At 36.7% G+C, this 25627-nt stretch overlaps 1 protein-coding gene across 11 annotated transcripts in view; it reads right to left on the bottom strand.

Annotated features, from left to right (window-relative positions):
• The window catches only part of EPHA6 (EPH receptor A6), a 943752-nt gene that overhangs the window by 202901 nt on the left and 715224 nt on the right, over positions 1 to 25627 (bottom strand). For all 11 annotated transcript variants that reach the window (XR_010155659.1, XR_010155660.1, XR_010155661.1 and 8 more), the window contains one exon: positions 13647 to 13832. Coding sequence is in view for 8 of the 11 variants with exons in the window: in XM_009445923.5 (XP_009444198.1) it covers positions 13647 to 13832 (186 nt within the window). In the remaining 3 variants the exon portion in view is untranslated. The remainder of the gene's footprint in view (positions 1 to 13646; positions 13833 to 25627) is intronic.

Genomic DNA, 25627 nt, shown 5'->3' with positions numbered 1-25627 from the left:
GAAGCGCTAAACATGGAAAGGAACAACCGGTACCAGCGACTGCAAAAACATGCCAAATTGTAAAGACCATCAAGGCTAGGAAGAAACTGCATCAACTAATGAGCAAAATAACCAGCTAACATCATAATGATATGATCAAATTCACACATAACAATATTAACTTTAAATGTAAATGGGCTAAATGCTCCAATTAAAAGCACAGACTGGCAAATTGAATAAAGAGTCAAGACCCATCAGCGTGCTGCATTCAGGAAACCCATTTCACGTGCAGAGACACACATAGGCTCAAAATAAAAGGATGGAGGAAGATCTACCAAGCAAATGGAAAACAGAAAAAGGCAGGGGTTGCAATCCTAGTCTCTGATAAAACAGACTTTAAACCAACAGAGATCAAAACAGACAAAGAAGGCCATTACATAATGGTAAAGGGATCAATTCAGCAAGAAGAGCTAACTATCCTAAATATATATGCACCCAATACAGGAGCACCCAGATTCATAGAGCAAGTCCTTAGTGACCTACAAAGAGACTTAGACTCTCACACAATAATAATGGGAGACTTTAACACCCCACTGTCAACATTAGACAGATCAACGAGACAGAAAGTTAACAAGGATACCCAGGAATTGAACTCAACTCTGCACCAAGTGGACCTAATAGACATCTACAGAACTCTCCACCTCAAATCAACAGAATATACATTCTTTTCAGCACCACACCACACCTATTCCAAAACTGACCACACAGTTGGAAGTAAAGCTCTCCTCAGCAAATGCAAAAGAATAGAAATTATAACAAACTGTCTCTTAGACCGCAGTGCAATCAAACTAGAGCTCAAGATTAAGAAACTCACTCAAAACCACTAAACTACATGGAAACTGAACAACCCACTCCTGAATGACTACTGGGTAAATAATGAAATGAAGGCAGAAATAAAGATATTCTTTGAAACCAATGAGAACAAAAAACACAACATACCAGAATCTCTGGGACACATTCAAAGCAGTGTGTTGAGGGAAATTTATAGCACTAAATGCCCACAACAGAAAGCAGGAAAGATCTAAAACTGACACCCTAACATCACAATTAAAAGAGCTAGAAAAGCAAGAGCAAACACATTCAAAAGCTAGCAGAAGGCAAGAAATAACTAAGATCAGAGCAGAACTGAAAGAAATAGAGACACAAAAAAACCCTTCAAAAAATTAATGAATTCAGGAGCTGGTTTTTTGAAAAGATTAACAAAATTGATAGACCGCTAGCAAGACTAATAAAGAAGAAAAGAGAGAAGAATCAAACAGATGCAAATTTCCCACAGAAATACAAACTACCATCAGAGAATACTATAAACACCTCTATGCAAATAAACTAGAAAATCTAGAAGAAATGGATAAATTCCTCGACACATACACCCTCCCAAGACTAAACCAGGAAGAAGTTGAATCTCTGAATAGACCAATAACAGGATCTGAAATTGAGGCAATAATCAATAGCTTACCAACCAAAAAAAGTCCAGGACCAGATGGATTCACAGCCGAATTCTACCAGAGGTACAAAGAGTAGCTGGTACCATTCCTTCTGAAACTATTCCAATCAATAGAAAAAGAGGGAATCCTCCCTAACTCATTTTATGAGGCCAGTATCATCCTGATACCAAAGCCTGGCAGAGACACAATCAAAAAAGAGAATTTTAGACCAATGTCCTTGATGAACATCGATGCAAAAATCCTCAATAAACTACTGGCAAACCGAATCCAGCAGCACATCGAAAAGCTTATCCACCATGATCAAGTGGGCTTCATGCCTGGGATACAAGGCTGGTTCAACATACACAAATCAATAAATGTAATCCAGCATATAAACAGAACCAAAGACAAAAACCACATGATTATCTCAATAGATGCAGAAAAGACCTTTGACAAAATTCAACAGCCCTTCATGCTAAAAACTCTCAATAAATTAGGTATTGATGGGACGTATTTCAAAATAATAAGAGCTATCTATGACAAACCCACAGCCAATATCATACTGAATGGGCAAAAACTGGAAGCATTCCCTTTGAAAACGGGCACAAGACAGGGATGCCCTCCCTCACCACTCCTATTCAACATAGTGTTGGAAGTTCTGGCCAGGACAATCAGGCAGGAGAAGGAAATAAAGTGTATTCAACTAGGAAAAGAGGAAGTCAAATTGTCCCTGTTTGCAGATGACATGATTGTATATCTAGAAAACCCCATCGTCTCAGCCCAAAATCTCCTCAAGCTGATAAGCAACTTCAGCAAAGTCTCAGGATACAAAATCAATGTACAAAAATCACAAGCATTCTTATACACCAACAGCAGACAAACAGAGAGCCAAATCATGAGTGAACTCCCATTCACAATTGCTTCAAAGAGAATAAAATACCTAGGAATCCAACTTACAAGGGATGTGAAGGACCACTTCAAGGAGAACTACAAACCACTGCTCAAGGAAATAAAAGAGGATACAAACAAATGGAAGAACATTCCATGCTCATGGGTAGGAAGAATCAATATCATGAAAATGGCCATACTGCCCAAGGTAATTTATAGATTCAATGCCATCCCCATCAAGCTACCAATGACTTTCTTCACAGAATTGGAAAAAACTACTTTAAAGTTCATATGGAACCAAAAAAGAGCCCGCATAGCCAAGTCAATCCTAAGCCAAAAGAACAAAGCTGGAGGCATCACACTACCTGACTTCAAACTCTACTACAAGGCTACAGTAACCAAAACAGCATGGTACTGGTACCAAAACAGAGATATAGACCTGTGGAACAGAACAGAGCCCTCAGAAATAATGCCGCTTATCTACAACTATCTGATCTTTGACAAACCTGACAAAAACAAGAAATGGGGAGAGGATTCCCTATTTAATAAATGGTGCTGGGAAAACAGGCTAGCCATATGTAGAAAGCTGAAACTGGATCCCTTCCTTACACCTTATACAAAAATTAATTCAAGATGGATTAAAGACTTAAATGGTAGACCTAAAACCATAAAAACCCTAAAAGAAAACCTAGGCAATACCATTCAGGACATAGGCATGGGCAAGGACTTCATGTCTAAAACACCAAAAGCAATGGCAACAAAAGCCAAAATTGACAAATGGGATCTAATTAAACTAAAGAGCTTCTGCACAGCAAAAGAAACTACCGTTAGACTGAACAGGCAACCTACAGAATGGGAGAAAATTTTTGCAATCTATTCATCTGACAAAAGGCTAATATCCAGAATCTACAATGAACTCAAACAAATTTACAAGAAAAAATCAAACAACCCCATCAAAAAGTGGGTGAAGGATATGAACAGACACTTCTCAAAAGAAGACATTTATGCAGCCAAAAAACACATGAAAAAATGCTCATCATCACTGGCCATCAGAGAAATGCAAATCAAAACCACAACAAGATACCATCTCACACCAGTTAGAATGGCAATCATTAAAAAGTCAGGAAACAACAGGTGCTGGAGAGGATGTGGAGAAATAGGAACACTTTTTCACTGTTGGTGGGACTGTAAACTAGTTCAACCATTGTGGAAGTCAGTGTGGCGATTCCTCAGGGATCCAGAACTAGAAATACCATTTGACCCAGCCATCCCATTACTGGGTATATACCCAAAGGATTATAAATCATGCTGCTATAAAGACACATGCACATGTATGTTTATAGCAGCACTATTCACAATAGCAAAGACTTGGAACCAACATAAATGTCCAACAATGATAGACTGGATTAAGAAAATGTGGCACATATACACCATGTAATACTATGCAGCCATAAAAAATGATGAGTTCATGTCCTTTGTAGGGACATGGATGAAACTGGAAACCATCATTCTCAGCAAAATATTGGAAGGACAAAAAACCAAACACCGCATATTCTCGCTCATAGGTGAGAATTGAACAATGAGAATACGTGGACACAGGAAGGGGAACATCACACACCGGGTACTGTAGTGGGGTGCGGGGAGGGGGGAGGGATAGCATTAGGAGATATACCTAATGCTAAATGACGAGTTAATGGGTGCAGCACACCAACATGGCACATGTATACGTATGTAACAAAGCTGCACGTTGTGCACATGTACCCTAAAACATAAAGTATAAAAAAAAAACGTGAAGCGACAAGACAGGCCTAGCCTCCCAGTCTACATCTTTGTCCCGTGCTGGATGCTTCCTGCTCTCAAACATCAGACTCCAAGTTCTTCAGTTTTGCCACTCAGATTGGCTCTCCTTGCTCCTCAGCTTGCAGATGGCCTATTGTGGGACCTTCTGATCGTGTGAGTTAATACTTAATATTAACTCCCCTTTACATACATATATATATAGGATATATATATATATCTTATTAGTTCTGTCCTTCTAAGGGAACCCTGACTAATACAGCACACCTGTACAGGGACCTTCTGAATCTAACATAAAAGTTGAAATTATTTTTAAAAGTTAAATAAAAACAATAAACTTCTTTAAAACAAACGAAAAAAAAAAACAAAAAAAAACCAAGACACACCCAAACTGAGGGACAGTCTACAAAATAACTGATTAGTGCACATGAAAGGTTTCAAGGTCATAAAAGACAAGGAAAGGTTGAAGAATTGTCACAGATTTGAAAATACTAATGAGACATGATAACAAAATGCAGTGTGGGATCCTGGACTGGATCCTGGAGCAGCGAAAAGGACATTAGTGAAAAACCTGTCAAAACCTGAATGAAAGTCTATAGTTTAGTATTAGGTTGATGCAAAAGTCTTTGCAGTTTTAATGGCAAAGTCGTGGTGACTTTTTCACCAACCTAATTAATACTACCGTACTAATATTTATTTATTGGTTTTGAAAATAATCTTATGATTATGCAAAATACTAAAATTACAGGGGAAAGTTAGTGAAGGTTATATGAGAACTATAATATTTTTACAACTTTTTCTATAAGACTGAAATTATACCAAAATGAAAATTTGAAAAATGGCACGGTAACACATTCTGACAACAGCAGCAGCAACCACAACAAAACTAGCATTAAAATGTCATCATTGGATTAAATGAGGACCTTACCAGATTTTCATTTGTTAATTTCATGGATTTTTTTTAACTAGAAATTGCATTAAAAGGGGGTCTATTAAATTTTCAGTGAAGATTTTTACCGGTTTTTATCCAGCCCTACATAAGACCATTAGAAACTTGGTGAAGATTTCTCAGTGATGATTGATTGCCTTATCCTGCAGCCTGGCAGGTTGGTTCTTACTCTCCTGAATTCCTGGATGCAAATTCATGCCTGTAATATGGGTTTATCTACAGCCCTTCCCAATTTGGATTTATCACACTCTTTATCTAGAACAAATCATATCATGAATGATTTGGGAGAAATTTTTTATTCTTTGAAAGTCAATAAGATTTCATCCTTTAGATGGCTTTATTCAATTTTATTTAGCAGTATAAAAGAAAACATTATGTACGCATAAAAGTGCATTTATATTCTCTTCTTTTTTTGGCTCTTATAGTTTACAATGATAACTTCACACTGAGAAACTTGTTACTAGATTTTTTTACAGTTGTTACTACACAGTGCAGTCTACCCGACAATTAGCAGCATAGTTTAGGGGCAGGAGAAAACCACAGAACTAGGGAATAGATTAGAGGTAATTCTAGGGAGGTGATTTGAATGAATGACCTTGAGAAAACCCAGATATTTAAACACTAGAAGGACAACCAATAAATTATTCCTGCATACAGAAAGAGTTTATTCTTTTCTTATAAGAAGGGAACTGTGCTCTGGAAGAGAGAAAATAAGCCAGTGATTCCAATTATCCCTGGTCCTGCTTGAACAGAGTGTGACACACAGGGTCATCAGGCTATGTCGTCTAGTCACTGTTACAGTCACACTTAGTTCATTTTCTGTTTATCAATATGTGTACATTATAATTCCAAATGGCAAATAGTTCCCAGTAAATGTCCTGAGAATCCATCAAGCCTCTAGAAATTGCACAAGAATAATTTATTTTCTTGAACAACAGCAAAAAGTATTAAGGTTAGTAGAAGAGAGAAAGCACAGTAAATCACCATTTATTTTTTGAACAACAGCAAAAAGTACTAAGGTTGGTAGAAGAACAGAGAAAGTACAGAAAATCACCGTTTCTTCTCTTGCTGCTGCCTCCCAGTTTTCCCTTTTCCCTTGGATTTAATCTCTTCTCACCTTCATCCTATAACTCTTTCCCTAATTAATAACAGTGCTTTTTGGGGCAGCAGCTTCTGTCATGATCTCCAGGTTCCTGAATCCTCAGTGATGTCCTCAATCTTTCTATTATTTCCTGGTCAGCTTTCTTTCACATTCTTCAGGGGAGCTACTTCAAACATTCACAAACATCTCAATCCTCAGTCCTGCTGTCCACCTCAGCAAATGATCCTGCTTCTCACATCATTGAAATAAAGGAAGACTGCTAACTCCAGTCTTGAAAGGAAGCTGAGTGTTATAGATACCACAATCCTTTTCATATCAGAGTTATTTACTTTTGTACCCATTTAGGATCAGCCTGGGACATTGTCTTCTAGCTCCTCGGAGATTTAGAAAAAGAAGAGAAACCTGGGAGAAATGAGGAGCAAGTTTGGAGACACCATTGTCATTCATCATGAATGCAATCTAGGATTCAAGAAGAATGGTGAACAATGAAACCAGAGCAGGTAGACTCAGGGACCTGACCCAGGACGACAGGTACTTTGGCTTTCTTATTCACTACTGAACACCTAATGCTTAGAAAAGTGCCTGGAACGGCAGGTGTGGTGGCTCATGCCTGTAATCCTAGCACTTCGCGTGGCCAAGACAGATGGATCACTTGAGGTCAGGAGTCTGAGCCCAGTCTGGCCAACACGGCGAAACCCCATCTCTACGAAAAATACAAAAATTAGCCGGGCATGGTGCCTATAGTCCCAGCTACTCAGGAGGCTGCCGCAGGACAATCACTTGAACCAGGGAGGCAGAGGTTGCAGTGAGCCCAGATCTTGCAACTGCACTCCAGCCTAGGCAACAGAGGGAGGCTTTGTCTCAAAAAAGAGAGAAAGAAAGAAAGAAAGAGAGAGAGAGAAAGAAAGAAAGGAAGAAAGAAAGAAAGATAGAAAGAAAGAAAAAGAAAGTAAGAAAGAAAGAAAGTGTCCAGTATGTAGTAGCTAGGCAGTTCATAAATATTACTTAGATGAATGATTAACTGAAAAATGCTGAACATTTGGAATTTAAGTAAGGAATCAACACAATCTAATTTGCATTTTAACATCTTTGAATCTGATTGCAGTGTGCACGTATTTCACTCTAAATCCATTGCCATCTGGCCTCCACTCCCATGATATGCTTCATGAGCTGTGCCCTCTGCCCTATCCAATGGACGCTTCTCAATCCATCTAAGTTGGTTTCTCAGCTCATTTTATTCTATTGACCTCTCTCTCACTCTTAGAAACCTGTCCTTTGCTTTTCAGGTTGCTCCTCTGTCTTTTTCATACACTTCTCTTTTTCAGTTGGCCTCTTAATGCTAGTTCTCCTCAATCTTCTGGGTAATCTCATCCTCCCTATGACTTCAACTACCAACCATCAGCCATCTATCGAGTTCTCCTTATTTTGAACCTGCAGCCCACTCAGGCTCCAGGGACATTCTGGAAGTCTTTAATTAAATGTCCCAGACACCTAAAACTTAGCATGTCCAAATAAGAATTCACTATTTTCCCTCTAGATCTGCTATTTCTCCAGAATTCCCTCTCCATCTTTTTACTTATGGAAACCATTCACTTGGAAGTCATTTGAAACTGTCCCATCGTCCTCATTCCCCCTATACAATCAAGCAGTCACTAAAGTGTCTTAATTTCACCTAGGAAATAGATCTAGAATCTATCCCTTTCTTTTTCTCTTGACTTCTTTACTCTATTTTCTCCTTATTTTTTACTTGGATTACTACACTAGCCCCCTTATATTTTGTCTGCCCCTAGTTTCTCCTTTCACTATGTAATCCACACTATTATTACTTTGCTTATTAGGTGCTCCTCTAACATGCCAAATTCTTTTTTAAAACAAAAGTATGGAACTAGTGGTTTCCTCTCTCTAGAATACTCTTCTATCATACCTAGGCATGGTTTGCTCCCTCCCTACATTCAGGTTTTTGCTCTTTACCTAAAGTTACATTTAAATATTTAGATTTCTTTTTGTCCCCTCTAGCAGTTAGTTCTGTCTTTTTCCATTACTGTATTAACAGTGACAAGAGGCCAGGTGCTGTGGCTCATGCCTGTAATCCCAGCACTTTGGGAGGCTGAGGTAGGTGGATCACTTGAGGTTGGGAGTTCTAGACTAGCCTGGCCAACATGGTGAAACCCTGTCTCTACTAAAAATACAAAAAATTAGCTTGGACTTGGTGGCGTACACCTGTGATCCCAGCTACTTGGGAGGTTGAGGCAGGATAATCGCTTGAACCTGGGAGGTGGAGGTTGCAGTGAGTCAAGATTGTGCCACTGCACTCCAACCTGGGTGACAGAGTGAAACTCCATCTCAAACAAGCAAACAAACAAAAAAAAAGTGACTAGAAAAATGGACACTGAATATTTGCTGAATGAATAAATTAAAAAATTATTGTATAATTATAGCCAAAACAGCACATGCCACACCATATTGGGAAATAATGACATACTTATTTGTTGCTCCCAGTGGACTGGCACCAACAAATAAGCTACTCAAGAGCACTGAGTCTTCTTTTCTCTATCACTAGGTTTTAATCAGGAATAAGGCCTAATATCTGGTCATACTCAGTAAATGTTTCTTGGGTTTGGGGGAAGAACAAAAACCAATAGACTCAACCTACCTTAACTAGCAGAGGAGCTGAACCTCAGGGGTAAAAAAAATCTAATGTATATCAGTAAAATCAGACATACAGAATATTTTACCCCATACAATGTATATTATACATATCCCAACCTTGATTCTACTTACAGAAAAATTTTACCTATAACTTTTCTACTTTACAAATTATAAGTTGAAAACTTTATTGAAGGCACTGTTTTTTTCTTTGCTTGTTTCTTCCTGAACTTTTCTATTTTCTTATTGGGTCATCAATATGTACCTGAAGTTATAATAAAGTTGGAGGTGGAGTGATAAGTTATCACTGGCACAAATTTTAAACCTCACCAACATCTCATGACTCTTCTTTTAAAAACAAAATGGAATCACAAAATATTAAAGGTAAATGTGACCTTTAATGTTTTCTAGTCTAATTTGCACTTTTCATTTTTTTGTGTGTGGTGGTGAAAATTAAGGCCCAAAGTGGTTATGGGACTGGCCCAAATATAACCAGGTAGAACAGCAGATGTCATAGCTAATACAGTAATACAGTAGCAGAAATTTTGGGGAATGCCTATTACTTAACAAGCAGAACAAAATTCTGGAACCAGAGAAGCAGTTTTTGTGCAAGTACTAAAATGTATTTGGCTGGCTTGAATCTACTCTCTTACCCAGCTCCCATGTGGACCCACTATGCCTCTCCAGAAGGAACCCACAATATCCTTGAGTATTAAAGGGGGTTTTGAGCAAGCGCAGCACTTTCTGTTATAACTTCAATACTGTCTCATGGAATATTTAGGGAATATTTTTATGAAATGAAATTATGTTTGGGAATTTGTTTGCTACCCTGATTGGTTTCTATTGCTCTTTACTGGATTTAGGATTTATGTTAGATACAGTTGGCATATCTAAATTTAGTTGTTGCTGTCTAAGCTGGGAGGTAGGCACTTCATTTTTTTTCTTTTTGGTTCTTCCATCATCATAAATTCAAACTGCAGGGCCCAGTATTCTGTAGTGTGGTTACTGCACAGTATTTCTTCATCATTAAACCACAGTTCTTGCCTTTTTGTAGAACCGTAGCTCTTTCTCTGTTGGTTATATAGTTAATGACACCGGTGTATATGTTATCTGTTACAAATTGCTATTATCTGTGCTATTAATGGCTACAAGTCTGTCCTCTAACTTATGGCTTCTATTTGCTTCTTGGAGAAAAAGTATGTACTAAGCATATGGTTATAGGTCAATTAATCTCTTTTTATATCACTTGTATCTTAACAGGTTAATGAAATTGTGATGCATATCAAACAAATAGGTTCAACTCTTATCAAACACAGTTTTTTGGATAATACAGCTTTTAATCATTTAACTTTTAAGTTTAAAATAATGCCCAAATATGAAAGAGAGCCAAAGTGTTCCCAAGAACTTTATAACACTTGTCTTTCAGAGATAAATCCTATATGAGATAAAAAAAATGTATATTAAGAATTTGTAAAAGAATCTGATGAAGATTTTGATCTAGATTTTGAATTACTTTCAACTGAGAGTCTATGAATTTATTTCTCAGAATCCCAGGATACTCTACAAACATGCTCTTATAAGCCTATACTGCATCTTTATCTTGATCAGTATTATCTTTTATGCAATGGGTAGTCCTTTGGGAGCATTAATTGCTAGCTATCTCTTAGCTACTTAAGGGTAATCTTGGAATAATTACTATGAATTTATGGGAATGAGGCACTCATTTATTTATTGGCTTTCTTCTAACAGTCCCATAGCACTTGAGTCAAGATGATAACAATATAAACCTGCCCATTTATCTTTACGAGGATTATTCCCTTCTCCATCTCTACAACCCACCTTGGTAGCTCCACACCACCCTATACGGGGCTCACTCTAACAAGTTAATGCTACAATGGTGATTGTCACTCAACAGTATACTGAATCTATCCTTTCTCAATCCGTTTTCCTATAACAGATATGAGATTTTTATTTTATTTCTTTTTTTTAAGAAATGGAACAAAAACCTTGACTTGTAAATCATATAAATGTGGCTAAGTAGAGGTCACTGGTCTCATTTCTAGATGAGATTCTTAGAGTTGTAAAGCAATCACTATGTTGGATGCTTATGTGAAATAAACTATTTCAAACTGGCAGGCAAGTACCACATAATATCTTATTAAACATACTTAGTTGATGTAGGATAAATGATTCCCACTATTTCACAGGGATATACATCTTTTTTCCTTTTCGTGTGTGTGTGCGTGTGTGTGTGTGTGTCTGTGATTGAGAAAGGATAGATGTGTAATTCACATATAAGAATATGTGAATAAAGCACATAGGAATACAGGAGAAAGGCATAATTTGATTTATTAAAGTAAGAAAATAAAGATATGACACTTTTTAAACCTTTTAATTTATTGTTGGATGCTCATTTCCAGATGTTTCATGCATAAACACACATCAGAGGACTTCAACATCATGCTTAAATTGTGATTTAAAATGCTCTGCAAAGGTTCATAACCCAACTTGAAAATTATCTTTTGCCTGCCAGAGACATATAATACAGAAGGTATAACTTGAAATGTTCATGTTAAATTAATAACAAGGAAGTCAGAAAATATGAAAGAAATAATTAACATCTATTTCTTCTCTCTGTCTCTCTGTTTCTCTCTTTTAGGTCATAATCTTTACCAGGTGTTATGGCATAGCTGGCTCTTTCCAAATTTTATATTTTAGGGGCAATTAACATCACTCTACCCCAATATTTTTTTCCTATTCTGAAAGGCAGAATTATGTTATTTAATTCAGATTGTTATTTATTTAATGTTGTTCAATTCAAATAAGATAATTAAAGTATAAAACTCATTCAAAGGGATATAGCAAAAGCAAAAAAAAAAAAAAAGGGGGGGGTGGGTTTTAAAGTGAGACAGACTTCATTTTGAACACCAGTCATGCCACATACTGTAGGTTAAAGGTCCTTATGTGGGTTAGTTAACCTGCCTGGGCCTTCGTTTCTCATACATAAAATGTAGATAATGATATCAATTAGGGTTGCTGTGAGAATGAAATGGTAACATATACGTATAAAGTGCTAGCACATATAGTCCCAATAAAGAATATTATTGAATGTGGTTTACAATGATGCACAAAGGGTGCTAAATGTATTACACATTGACAAATTTAATTCTTACAGCATTCCTGTCCCATTTTACAGATATGGAAGTAAAGGACACAGATGTTAAATAATTTACCCATAGCTGCATAATTCTTAAGTGGCAGGAGCAGAATTCTAACTGGGGTCCATCTGTTTGGTTATCTATTGCTGTGCAACAAACCATCTGAAACTTAGTGGCTTAAAACAACAACCATTTAATCATCTTTTGTGATTTATGGGTTGATGGGATGGAGGTGCGTGGTTCCTTTCCTGCACAAGATGTCAACCACAGCTATAGCTATCTAATAGCAGTTGTAGTGGAGTTGTAACATCAGAGATGGTTCACTCACAAGGCTGCATTCAGTGCTGACATTCCGCTTGGAGTTCAGATGTGGATATTGGCTGAATCACCTCAGTTCTCTTCTTTGGAGTACTGCATGTGGCCTCATCTTATGGATTGCCTTTATTAGGCATAGAGACTCGTTCCAGGAAAGAGTGTTGCAAGAGGACAAGCTCCAACGTACAAACATGTAAGATGCCTTCACTTGCATCACACTTGCTAATGTCCCATTGGCCAAGGTTTGTTACATAGAAAAGCCCAGAATCAATATGGGAAAAAACTATACAACAACATGAACACTGAAAGGCCCCATTAAGGCCACTAAAGTAATAGTCCACTGCAACATCTGTCATCAGAAGCATTCTTTTCTGTCTTCCAAACTTTCATAGCTGTCAGGAATCTATTCATTTTGGGTAGCATGTTGGACAATGCCTTGTGAGAAGGACTTGGGTGTTTCAGACACAGAGTCAATTGCACCTCTTTAGTAAGCTTTTATACTTTCCTGCTTCCAAATATGACATAAAGTTTCAATTTTATTTAAAAGATTTTAAAATAAATGTTATTTTTATGAAAGAAAAATGCCTCTTTCAAGGATTGAAGTTATTTTTAAAAGGCCAAATCTGTACTGGATTTTATATATAATAATTCTTAGTGAATAAAGTAATGAGAAATATTGTCATATTTTATGCCCTATCATTTTTCAAATGAAAGTGAATATATAGCAATCTATTTCTTAGAAGATATTGCTAATTTTGGATTTTTGAAAACATTTCTTTTCAAAGGAATAAACTTTGTTCCATTATTTCTGTGAAAGAAGAATTTTTACTTGAGGAATTGTAAACTTTTTTCATTTTATATAAATTATAATAATTTACTCCTAATACCATTTATATAGGTTCCATGCCAAATTTTTGTTTATAAGTTTTACTCCAGGTAAAGCATTTTATATTTGTATATGACATTTATTTCTAAACAGAAATATTTTACCTTAATGACCCAAAACACTGAAAGTGTTTGTTCTGTTACTATTGACATTTCAAAACACAAAACAAAACAAAGCAAAAACACATAACCCTTTACTCTTGATTCATTACTTTAAGTTATGTTAGGAATGATTTGCAGGTAATACCATGTCAAAGCTGTTTGGTGGCCAATGCAAACTCTGATAATGTCACAGCCTAGGATCAAGTCTCTGAGGGGGTGATGATATCTGAACTAAGTTATTCCTTTAATGACTGTGGTATTATTATGAAGATTTTTCCTTTTCTTAAAAAAAAACTGAGATAGGTGTGTGAAAGAAGTAATGAAGAAACTCAGTAACTTACTTTTGGTGACAACCCCTTCTAGGCGAATGATGTTTGGATGGTCAAACTGGCCCATGATACTAGCTTCTCTTAGAAAATCTCTTCTTTGCCGATCCATGTGGCCACCTTTCAAAGTTTTAATGGCAACTGGGATCTCTCTTTTCCCTGGTGTCTTCAAACGCCCACTACAGACTTCTCCAAATTCACCTTAAAATATGAACAAAAGCAGTTATTTGATTAAACCGAACACTTACATTTCAGAAGAGTCAAACCGTCATACAGTGACATCCTTTTTTTCACATAATGACTCTTAAGTATGTTATTTTCATATAAACATTTCTTTCTTAAAGAGTAAGTTTATAAGGATAATATGCTTGATCAGCAACACTTCTAATGAATAATGGAATGCATTTTCATGTGCTATATCACAGGAAATACTATTGATAGATATCCCTGATCTGCTGAGAAATTATGACTAGCAGAATGGGTAATGCTAATGTAATTCTATAGAAATGCAATCACAGCATAATGTCTTCTGTTCCTGTTCTCAATGCTGAAATATGGCCCAAATGTTTACTCTATTCAGGGAATCCATCAGGCATGTGTAGTTAATTCGATCCCCTAGATCATATGACTGGGCGTCATTGACAGTTAGAAATTAATGTTAGGGTCAATTGATGTATGAACGTATTGAAAAAACCCACACTGAACTCTACCATAGTAAGTGATTATACAGCCTACATTACAAGCCACATGGATGGAAATGCAGATAAGGAAGATGAGATATGTTTCAGCATTGTCTCCATTGGGTAATTAAACAATAACCAAATATTTAGCAAGCATTTATTATATTTATATCCAGTGCTAGAATGTTGTGAGTTTCAAAGAAGTATAAGACTTGGTCTCTGTTCTCAGGTGCTTATAATCTGGTAGGAGAATTTAGATGCAAATAAAATAAACATTTAAGAACTTAATAAATTCCTGTAAGTGCTATATTTGTTAAGTAAGAACAGTGGGGGCTGGAAGACTTCCTGGAGGGGATGAAACTTATGCTAGACCTTGAGAGATGAGCAGGATTTAGGTATTTGAGAGAAGCAGAGACATTCAAGACAGTGTGCATAAAAGGAGTAAGGGAAGTGAAGAAAAACATTCAAAGTTCCAGAAACAGTAGAGAGAATGACATGGACACAGGGCAGCAAGGAGACAGAAGGGGTTATTGTGGATAAAAGGTAATGGGTTTTCTCAGTGCAATGTAATGCATTCAACAAACTTTGAAATTCTAGACTTTTAATTTTTCTAGAGCTGATTACCTGCATTTCCTTAAGAACATGATGACTGTTTCCCAATTTATTAATATATAAAGTGAGAATAATAAAATCTTCCATAATCCTATAATCTCTCATTCACATAACGATATTGGGAAGATCAAAAGTGACAATTTATGTCAAAATGCTTACAAACTGTAAAGTACTATTCATACAATGTTTTAAGTTATCAAAATCTTTGGAAGGATGAAAGAAATTAAAATTAAAATATCTTCAGTTGGTCTATTAGCACTTATGGCCAACTGTAAGACACAATATAAGTTTAAGCATAGAATATCGAATTAGATTTGGCAGTACAATAGATTTCAATTATCCTTTCTTTTGACAATTTATCACAGTCAACTAAATGCTGACTATGCATGAATATTAACTACCTTTTGGTGTAGGTACTAAGATTTTTTAGGCAAAATAAATAACCAGGAAGGACACAAGGCATAACTTTGCTTCCAAAAAATTATGTGTACACATGTCCATTAGAAATAGAAAGCAGTCTAACAAGATAATTTATTCTATATATGTTAAACAAACAAGCAAAGAAGCAAGCAAACAAAAAACACTGAAAATTCAGTGCATATGATATTGGCGTTTTATAAATCTTGTATAAATTTGGCAACAAACACAAGAATAATCCTGTTTTTTTTTCTTAGTGATGCTCTCAACCTGTTGGAGGATGAATTTCCTGACTTCACTGAAAAAAAAAGAAGTTGTAGTTTTTCAGTTGTGCTTGTAATAATGCAATGATTTAGGTAATACCATGTCAAAGCTGTTTGGTGACCAATGCAAACTGATAATGTCACAGACTAGAATCAAGGCTCTGAGGGGTGATTATCAGAAGATGGTATCTGTGCTAAGTTATTCCTTTAATGACTATTGTATTATTATTACTAAGATTTTTCCTTTTCTTAAACAACTAAAGTAGGTTTGTGAAAGTAAAAGATTTTCTCTTATGCATAAAAGTGCCAATTGATAGGAACTTTCAACATATTTCTATTGAGACCCTGAAACTTAAGAGAAGTGGGTATGTGTGTTTACACTAATGTCCAATACATCCAGGCCTATTAAGATACTTGAAATTGATTCTCAGATCACTCGGATTTGTTCTAATGAATATCCAGAACAAAACAAATATTTATTTTTTCCTTATTTTTTCTTTTACTTTGTCTTAATAAATCTGATAGTATGGATAAAAATCCAGCAATATTTTAAAAACACTCACCCACCAGGAGCCCATAATCCATATGATTTTTTTCTGTTCACATTTCATAGAAATTCAAATAAACTTCTGAATGTCACGAAAATAATGAGAATTCTGTTGGTATTTTACCAAGATAGACAAAGTGGTAATTTTCTTTGTTTTCTGTTGTCTGAAATTCATGTATCTTATTAACACCAGGCAGGTGTTTTCTTCATGTCAAGCTTTGCATGATCAAGCTGTTTTCACACTTATTTCAGTGGTACTAAATACGGTTGCCCCAATTAAAGATCTGAGACTCTTAGTGTGTTCTCTAGGCAAAGTCCAAAAAGCTCAGTAACAGAATGTATTAAAACTGTTATCTACAGTAGGCTTGAATGAATCAGACATACAAGGCAGAAAGGAAAAAAAAATTTTAAATTAAATGCATAGTTTCAGATTTTGCTAAAAACTGATTTATTATGTGATTGACATTGTAGGAAGAGGAGAGGCCCTGTATAGAACCGTAAGTGATAGGAATTATTCCTCAATAAGATCTGTGAACATTTATATATACTGGTTAGTACATAATTAACTCATCAACTATAGGAATACTGTATTAATTACCTTTTTTTTCTTTTCCAATACATAGTTGTAATCATCATTACAAAGGTAGGTCTTACATAGTGTTATCCTGTGTCAGGTCTAAGAAATTACTATATATTTTATTCTTCCCAGTAAACCTTTGAGGTAGGTACTAGTATTATCCCAATTTGTTGGTGAGAAAATTGAGGCATGTAAGCCAAGTAAAGTACCTAACAGGGATACAACTAGAAAGTGGTAGTGTTGTCATTTGAACCTAGGCTGTCTGGTTTCAGAGTCCATGCCTGTAACCATTATTCTCTGCTGTCTGAGCTGTTTATCATCGTTAATATTTTCCTGTGTTGACATATTAAATTCCCAGTTGGTAGCAATGGTGTCTTCAAACCAACTATTGTAATAGTGTTCAAATGCATGAACGGGATATGAACAGATGGTTGGAATGATAAAACTCACATCCTAGGAATGCTTCACTATTAAATGGAAATGCAGACCTTGCTCAAATATATGTTAGATGGTCTAGAAAAATCACCACAGTCTAGTTTCCAGAGAAAAAACAAAATTATATATAGGATAATTGATCTTCTGCCACTGACAGCACATTCACTAGCTAATAACCCCATCTATCTCCCTGGATGTTGGTAAAACATTCCTGGACAAGCAATTTTGTTGTATGTTATACAGGGTCATATTAAAGTATCAATTAGTATTGGGATTTTCATATAAGGTCTATATAATTGAACTAAATCTGTGAGGGAAGGATACAGGCAGTAAGAGACAATCTGTCTTGGAGGACCACTGTATCAGGATCACTTTGAGGCTTTCCAAAAGTTTACTTCCCATGTTCTGAGATTCTGGTACTTCCTCCATATCCAACCCCTAGAGAGCACTGAAGCCAAGAGCCACGGTCCCAGTGGTTTTTCTCACACCTCTTGGGTGTGATGAAATGTTTCTTTGCTCATACTTGCCGTTTCCCTCAGACAGGAATGCTCTCCCACAGGTTGTCTCCCTTCCTCTCCTGTCTCTACTCTCCTCAGTTCTTCTCTATGTGTATGGCTCCTTATTAGTGATAAAGGCTGAGCTTTGACATCCCTCTCTCTGAAAACTTTCCTTGACCAACCCATCTAATTTAGTCTCCCAGCACCAACAGGCCCTTTTAACTGTAAAAAGAAAAAAAATAGCAGCCTCTGAGATTTGGAAGTTGGCCCAGCTCTCAGAGCTATGCTATTTTATTCCCCTATTGGAAATGATACCAACCTCAGGCTACTTTGAGACCATGATAAAATGAGACAAAGTAGGGTCACTTAATAATTTTGTCTAAGTACAGACAAAGGCAAGGTAATTGTGCCACCCCAAAATACCAGAAATCCTGTCTCTTGTCTAAAATGAGTGCAATTTTTAAGAAACCAATTATAGCTTTATTCTCATATCTTTCCTTCCCTTTCTATAGCTAAGATTCATTAATATACTATGGTGCGAGTCCTAAGATTAAGGCCCAATATTATTGGCTTCTGTGATAGCTGAGGGCATCTGAAAGGGGCATAAATAGCCTTACAGGAAACATTCTTCCTTACTCTGTTCCTGTAAATAAGGTTTCCTAGCCAAAGAACCTGCCTTATCAAATAGATCAGGTCAAGTTCTTCCTCATCACTGCGAAGTGAGTTTCAGTTCAATGCCAGCCTGTGGAACTACTCAAACAAGCCAATCACATCCTCCTGAGTATCGACGAGTACCCTGCCCTCTTGATGTTACCAAACCTGCATCCCATAACCATGGTTGTTCACTTTTTTTCCCAAATGCAACCCCTATGTGGCCCTGCATGGTATGTGGTATCTCCCTCCTCTGGGCTGTAAGTGTATGTGATTAATAAATATGCATCAATCTCATCTGTCCAATGTAGGGTCTGTGTGTTTGGCTGTCTCCATAGGTATCTCTTGAGGTACAAAATCCTTCCCTCACCAACAGGGGAAATAGGAAGCAATTAAAACAGATATCTAGGGGATGAGATAAGATGGCAGAATAGGTGGTCACCCACTTGTATTACTCCACAAAAAAAAAATTCTGCACGCATTCGTGATCAAAAATTTCTTTGTGGGAGCCCTTGGATTGGGGTATGAGGTTGTGAAACCCGAGTGGAGCCCAAGATCTCGGATTATTGTTTTGAGAGTACAGACCTGCACCTAGGTGGCAGACCCAGTAATTGTGGACCCAGATTCAGACCCATAAATAACCCCATTTTCCAAAGGGTTTAGTTACAGCTCCGTTTGTGCTTGAGCCTGCTTCCAAAAGCATCCACCAAAGGGCCGGGAGGAATCATGCACATTAGTGCTTCACAGATAGACCCATCTGTTTCTTGCCATCAGTTTCGTCCATGAACCCAAAAGCTATCCTGTAATAGCTTTTGGCTCCAGCCCCCTTTAGCTGTAATTCTAGCCTAGTACTTCTCACACAGGGACCTAGAGAGAGACTCACCCATCTATACTACCAGGACAGACTTGCAGCCTCTGTCCCACAGCAGATCATGAAGGGGCCCTATCTCAGCTCTAGCCCCTCTCTGCCATAGTCTGGGAGTAATCCCATCCATAATAAGACATGCTGGTAGACTCATCCATCTGTGCCATTAGACTGTCAGCCTCCATTCCACAGCAGGTCCTGAAGGGGCCCTGAATCTTGATGGTAGCCCTGCTTAACTGCAGCCTAGGAATAATCCCAATGGCACAGGGTGACTAGCCCATCAGTGCTAATGGGCTTGACAACTTCCATCCCATAACAGATCCTGAAGGGACCCTTTCTAGGCACCAGCCCTTCTGTCACAGCCCTGAAGTTATTCCACCATGCAAGGAACTGCTAGAGATGCACTTGGACAGTCTTGCTGGCCTTCATCCCATAGAAGACCATAACTGGGCCCCAAATCTCAGCTCTAGCCCCTCTCAGATGCAGTCTATGAGCAATCCTGACCACATAGGGATCTGTTGGGGTTCTCACCCCCCACTGCCACTGGGTCAGGCTTGCCAACATCAGTTCCACAGCAGATTTAAAAATAGCCCTGAAGATTGGTTTCAGTCCCTCCCAGCTTTGGTCTTGAAGCAATTCTGCCCAGCTGGAATCCTACCAGGAGACATGCCTGTCTGTTTCCCTGACACGCTTTGCCAACCTCTATTCCACAGTGGATCCTCAAATGACACTGGATTTAGGTCCAGACCCCTTTTGTCTTCAGACTGAGAGAAGCTTGGCCTGCTTGGGCATAAGAAGGCATGTCCCACAGTGCCCATTCAGGCTGAATCCCTCACCTCTGTCCCATTGTGGATCTTTAAATGGCCCTATAAATTGGCCCCCACCTTTTTAAACTGCAGTCTGAAAGCAGGCTTGCTCATCCAGGAAACCACTGTACACATACCTATTCGTGGGGGCTAAAGATCTCAGCCTTGGTTGTATATCCTGAAACAATCTTATGTCTCAGTTTAAGCCCATCTCAGCCACCAATTTGTACAGTATGGCTAGGACAGGTACTCATTTAGTTATTCAACAGGAGTCCTGCCAGTGACCCAGCGGAAGCCATATCCATCATTGCACGTGGAAAAAGACCTGCAATCTGTGAATCCTGAAGCAGACCTTCATCATCCCAGATCCAGACCCAAAGATCTGGAGACAGTTCAGTCTGCCCAGAAACCAAATGGGACCCACACCAACTACAGCTTCTGGTAACAACACTGCCAACTGCAGTTTCCACTGTAGACCCAGTATCAGACACAAGACCTGCATCCAATGCCACTCAATCATGAGCCCAGAGGTAATCTCATCAACCTGCAGACCTATTAGGAGAAAATTTTAGTTTGTCAAATCTATTCTATAAAGAGTAAAAGAGGAGTTAGCTCCTTCAAATGCAGACAGAAATGCAAGCCTACATGAATAACAAAGAATGAAGCAAACATGACACCATCAAAATAACTAAGGCTTTACTAACCAACCCCACCAAAAAAGAGATGTACAAATTACTGGAAAAAGGATTCAAAATGCTCATCTTCAAGAAGTTCAAAGAAATTCAACAAATAGAGATAGACAACTAAAAGAAATAAGGAGAACAATGCATGAATGAAATGAGAAGTTTGATAAAATATAGAAACCACAGAAAAGAACCAAACAGAAATCCTAGTGCTGAAGGATACAATGGCAGAATTGAAAAACTCAATAGTTTGAATAGCTGATGCAATCATGCAAAAACATTAGAAATTGTGAATTTGAAGAAAGATTATTTGAAATTAGCTAATTAGAGGAATTAAAAAAAGATCAAAAAAGAGTGAAGAAAGTGTAGGGATATATGGGACACCATCAAATGTACAAATATAAAATTTATGAGAGTATCCAAAGGAGAAGCGAGACAAAGAGATAGATTATTTAAAGAAATACTGTTTGAAAAAATCCCAAATCTTGGGAGGGATATGAACATACAGATTCAGGAACCTCAAAGGACCCCAAGAAAGATAAACTCCATAGAGATAAACTCAAAATTCTTACTGCCTTAAATCTCATTTGTTTCTGATTTTAACACTGTAATCAAATTAAAGCCAAAAACAAAGAAGCTTTATGGCAGCAAAAGAGAAGAAACTTATCACATAAAAATGATCTCCCATAGGACTATACATGACTTCTCAACAGAAACCTTGCAAGCCAGGAGGGAGTGGCATGACATATTGAAAGTGCTAAAAATAAGTTAACAAAACATACTACACCCAGCAACACAGTCCTTCAGAAATGAAAAATGAGATCAAGACATTCTAAGACAAACAAAAGCTGAGGAAATCCATCATCATGGGACTGGCCTTACAAGAAATGCTTAAGGGAATTGTTTGAGTTGAAATAAAAGGAAAATAAGTAAAATATAAAAACATATGGAAGTATAAAGCTTACTACTAAAGGTAAACATATACTCAAATTGAGAATATACTAAAACCGTAAAGGGGTTGTGTAAATCACTCATTAGTATAATAGTTAAAAAAAACAAATGTATTTAAACAATTATAGCTATAAACAATGGGTTAGCGTACACAATATAAGTAGATATAAAGTATTGCATCAATAGCATAAAATGTGTGAGGGAGGAGAAATATAAGCATAGAGTCTTTGTATGCAATTGTAGTTAAGGTATTTTCAGCTTACATTAGAATACTTTAACTATAAGATGTTTTATGCAAGCCTCATGATAACTATAAGGAAAAACCTCTGGCAGATATACAAGATATGAAGAGAAAGGAATCAAAGCATATTACTACAAAAATACACAAATCACAAAGAAAGACTGTAAGATTGGAAGAAAGACACAAAATAACTACAAAAGTCAGTAAAAAATTAATAAAATGCCTATAGTAAGCCCATATCTATCCATACTAATTTTAAATGTAAAGAGATTATAGTCTACAGTTAAAATAATGTCTAAATAGATTAAAAAACAAGATCCAACAATATTTTCCCTCCAAAAATCTTATTTTAGCTTTAGGGACACACATAGACTAACAGCAAAGGTATGGAATAAGAGGCAGATGGTAACCAATAGAGCATGGGAGTGATTATGCTTGTATTAGATTAGATCAATACAGAGTGAGGTGATTATTCTTATATAATTGTTATATTAGAATGATCTCCTTTTAGTCAAAATTGGGAAAAAGAGAAAAAGCAGGTCATTATATAATAACAAAAGGGTCAGTTCATTAAAAAGATAAGCATTTAAAATATACATGCATCTAACATTGGAGCATCTAGATACATAAAGCAAACATTAATAAATCTGAAGAGATAGACTATAATACAGTAATAGACTATAATATAGTAATAGTAATAGTATAATACAGTAATAGTAAATACTGCACTTTCAACGATGGATAGTTCATTCAGACAAGAAATCAGTAGAAAAAGAATGGACTTCAACAACCCTTTACCCCAAATGGACCTAACAGGTATATACAGAACATTTCATCCCACAGCACCATTATACACATTTTTCTCAAGTGCACACAGAACATTCTACAGGATAGATAATAGGCCACAAAACAATTCTTAATAAATTTAAGAAAGCTGAAATCATATCAAGTATATTTTCTGACCATAATGGAATTAAACTAGAAAGTAATAAAGGAGAAATTCTGGAAAATTCACTAATATGTGGAAATTAAACATCACACTCCTGTACAACTAATGGATCAAGGAAGGAATTAAAAATGAAAGTTAAAAATATCCTCGGACAAATGAAAATGAAAATACAACATACTAAACTTACGGGATGCACCAAAGGCAGTTCTAAGAGGGAAGTTTATAGCAATAAATGCCTGCATTACAAAAGAGAAAAGTTCTTAAGTAAGCAACTTAATGTTATCTCAAGAAACTAAAAAAGGAAGAACAAACAAAGCATGAAGTTAGCAGAAGGAAGGAAATAATACAGATCAGAATAGAAGTAAATAAAGTAGAGATTAGAAAGAATAGAAAAGATCAACTAAATAAGTTTTCTTTTGAAAAGATAAGGAAAATTGACAAACCCTTTGCCAGACCAGACCAACTAAGAAAAAAAGAGATAAGACTCAAATCACAAATGAAAGAGGAGATATTCCAACAGATACCACAGAAACACAAAGGATCATAAGTGAATATTATGAACAACTTTACTCTTATAAATTGGATAATTTAGAAGAAATTGATAAATTCATAGAAACATGGAATCTACGAGGACAAAGTTAAGAAAAATAAAAGAAAATTTGAACAGACCAAGAATAAAACTGAATCAACACTAAAAAATCTCCCATCAAAGAAAAGCCCAGACTTTATTACTTCACAGCAGAATTTTATCTAACATGTAAATAAGAAATAAATACCAATCTTTTTTAAAATCTCCCCTTGAAGAAGAGAGAATACTTCTAAACTCATTTTACAAGGCCAGCATTACCCTGATACTGAAGCCAGACAAGAACAATATAAAAAAACAGAACTACAAGCCTATATCCTTGATGAAGGTAGATGAAAAAATACTCAACAAAATACTAGCAAATCAGATTCAACAGCACATAAAAATAGTCAGTCACCATGATCAAGTGGAATTTATCCCTGGGATGCAAAGATGGTTCAACTTACCAAAACCAATAAATGTGACACACTGTATTAACTGAATAAAGAAACAGAAATCATCATCATCTCAATAGATACAGAAAAAGCATTCGACAAAATTCAGCATCCTTTCCACTACAGAAACTTTTGATCTTGGAGCAACAATTAACACTTCCCAGCTGGGCATGGGGGCTCATGCCTGTAATCCTAGCTAATTGAGAGGCTGAGGTGGGAGGATCACTTGAGGAAAGGATGTTAAGACCAGACTGAGCAACATAGTAAGACCATTTTAAAAACAAAAAATAACTGGGTGTAGTGGCAAAGGTAGTCTCAGCTACTCAGAAGGCTGAGGTGGGCGGATCACTTGAGCCCAGGAGTTAGAGGCTGCAGTGAGCTATGATCATGTCACTGCACTCCAGACCAGGGAACAGAGCAAAACCTTGTCTTTTTTTTTTTTTTTTTTTTTTGAAAAAGGCTCTCCAGAAGACAGTTTGGTAGTCACTATCCTACACTTTTGCAGATCATATTGACCATTTCAGCTTTCAACTCCTTGTATTCAGGGGCATGAGACCTAAACTCACATCACCCAACCCTCTGAATTTGGGTGCACCATCATGCCCCATGGGGGAACGTGAGTACAAGCTTACCCAACCTAATTCCGCCACCACAGGGCCAGAGCTTGCCATCTGGAAGCCCGAATATTGGTTTGCTATGTCCCCATCCAAATCTCATCTTGAATTGTAGTTCCCATAATCCCCATGTGTCATGGGAGGGACCCAGTGGGAGGTAATTGAATAATGGGGGTGGTTTCCCCCATGCTGTTCTCATGATAGAGAGTAAGTTCTCATGTTCTCATGAGATCTGATGGTTTTACAAGAGGCTTCCCTTTTGGCTTGGTTCTCATTATTCTCTGTCCTGCTGCCTTGCGAAGAACGATATATTTACTTCCTCTTCCACCATAATTGTAAGTTTCCTGAGGCCTCCCAAGTCATGCTGAACTATGAGTCAATTAAACCACTTTCCTTTATGAATTACCCAGTCTCAGGTATGTCTTTATTAGCAGCATGATAATGAACTAATACAAGTGGCTTTTATACAAGATGCACACATATAAATGTAAAGACACAAGAAACATGAAAAAGCAAAGAAATATGACACCTCCAAAGGAACACAATAATTCTCTAGCAACAAATTCCAAAAAAAAATAAATTTATAAAATCAGAGAAAAATAATGATGTTAAAGAAGCTCAATGAGATACAATAGAACACAGATAAGTAATATAAAGAAATCAGAAAAACAATTCAGGATATGAAAAAGAAATTTACCAAAGAGATAGATATTATAAAAAAAAGAACCAAGCAGAAATCCTGGAATTAAAAAAGTAATTGAATGAAATAAAAAGATACATTCAAAAGGTTCAAGAATAGACTAGATCAAGAAGAAGAATTTTAGAACTTGAATATAGGTCTTTTCACAAAAACCAGTCTGACAAAAATAAAGATAAAACAATAAAAAATAATAAAGCCTATGTGACATATGGGACACCATATAGTGACCAAATATTCAAATTTTCAATGTTCCAGAAGGTGAAGACAATACCGAAGGGAGAGAAAACTAAGTAATGAAATAATAACTTAATCCCAAGTTTAGCAAGAGATTTAGACATCCAGACATGGGAGGCTTAGAGATCCCCAAACAGATGTAATGAAAAGGGTCTTCTCCATGGCACATTACAGTCAAACTCTCAAAAGTCAAAGCAAAGAAGAAATTCTGAAAACAGCAAAAGAAAAGTGTCCAGTCACTTATAAGGGAAATC

This window comes from Pan troglodytes, chromosome 2, assembly GCF_028858775.2.
Source record: "Pan troglodytes isolate AG18354 chromosome 2, NHGRI_mPanTro3-v2.0_pri, whole genome shotgun sequence".
NCBI classification, from domain to species: Eukaryota; Metazoa; Chordata; class Mammalia; order Primates; family Hominidae; genus Pan; species Pan troglodytes.
This window is presented reverse-complemented; position numbering and strand designations above follow the sequence as displayed.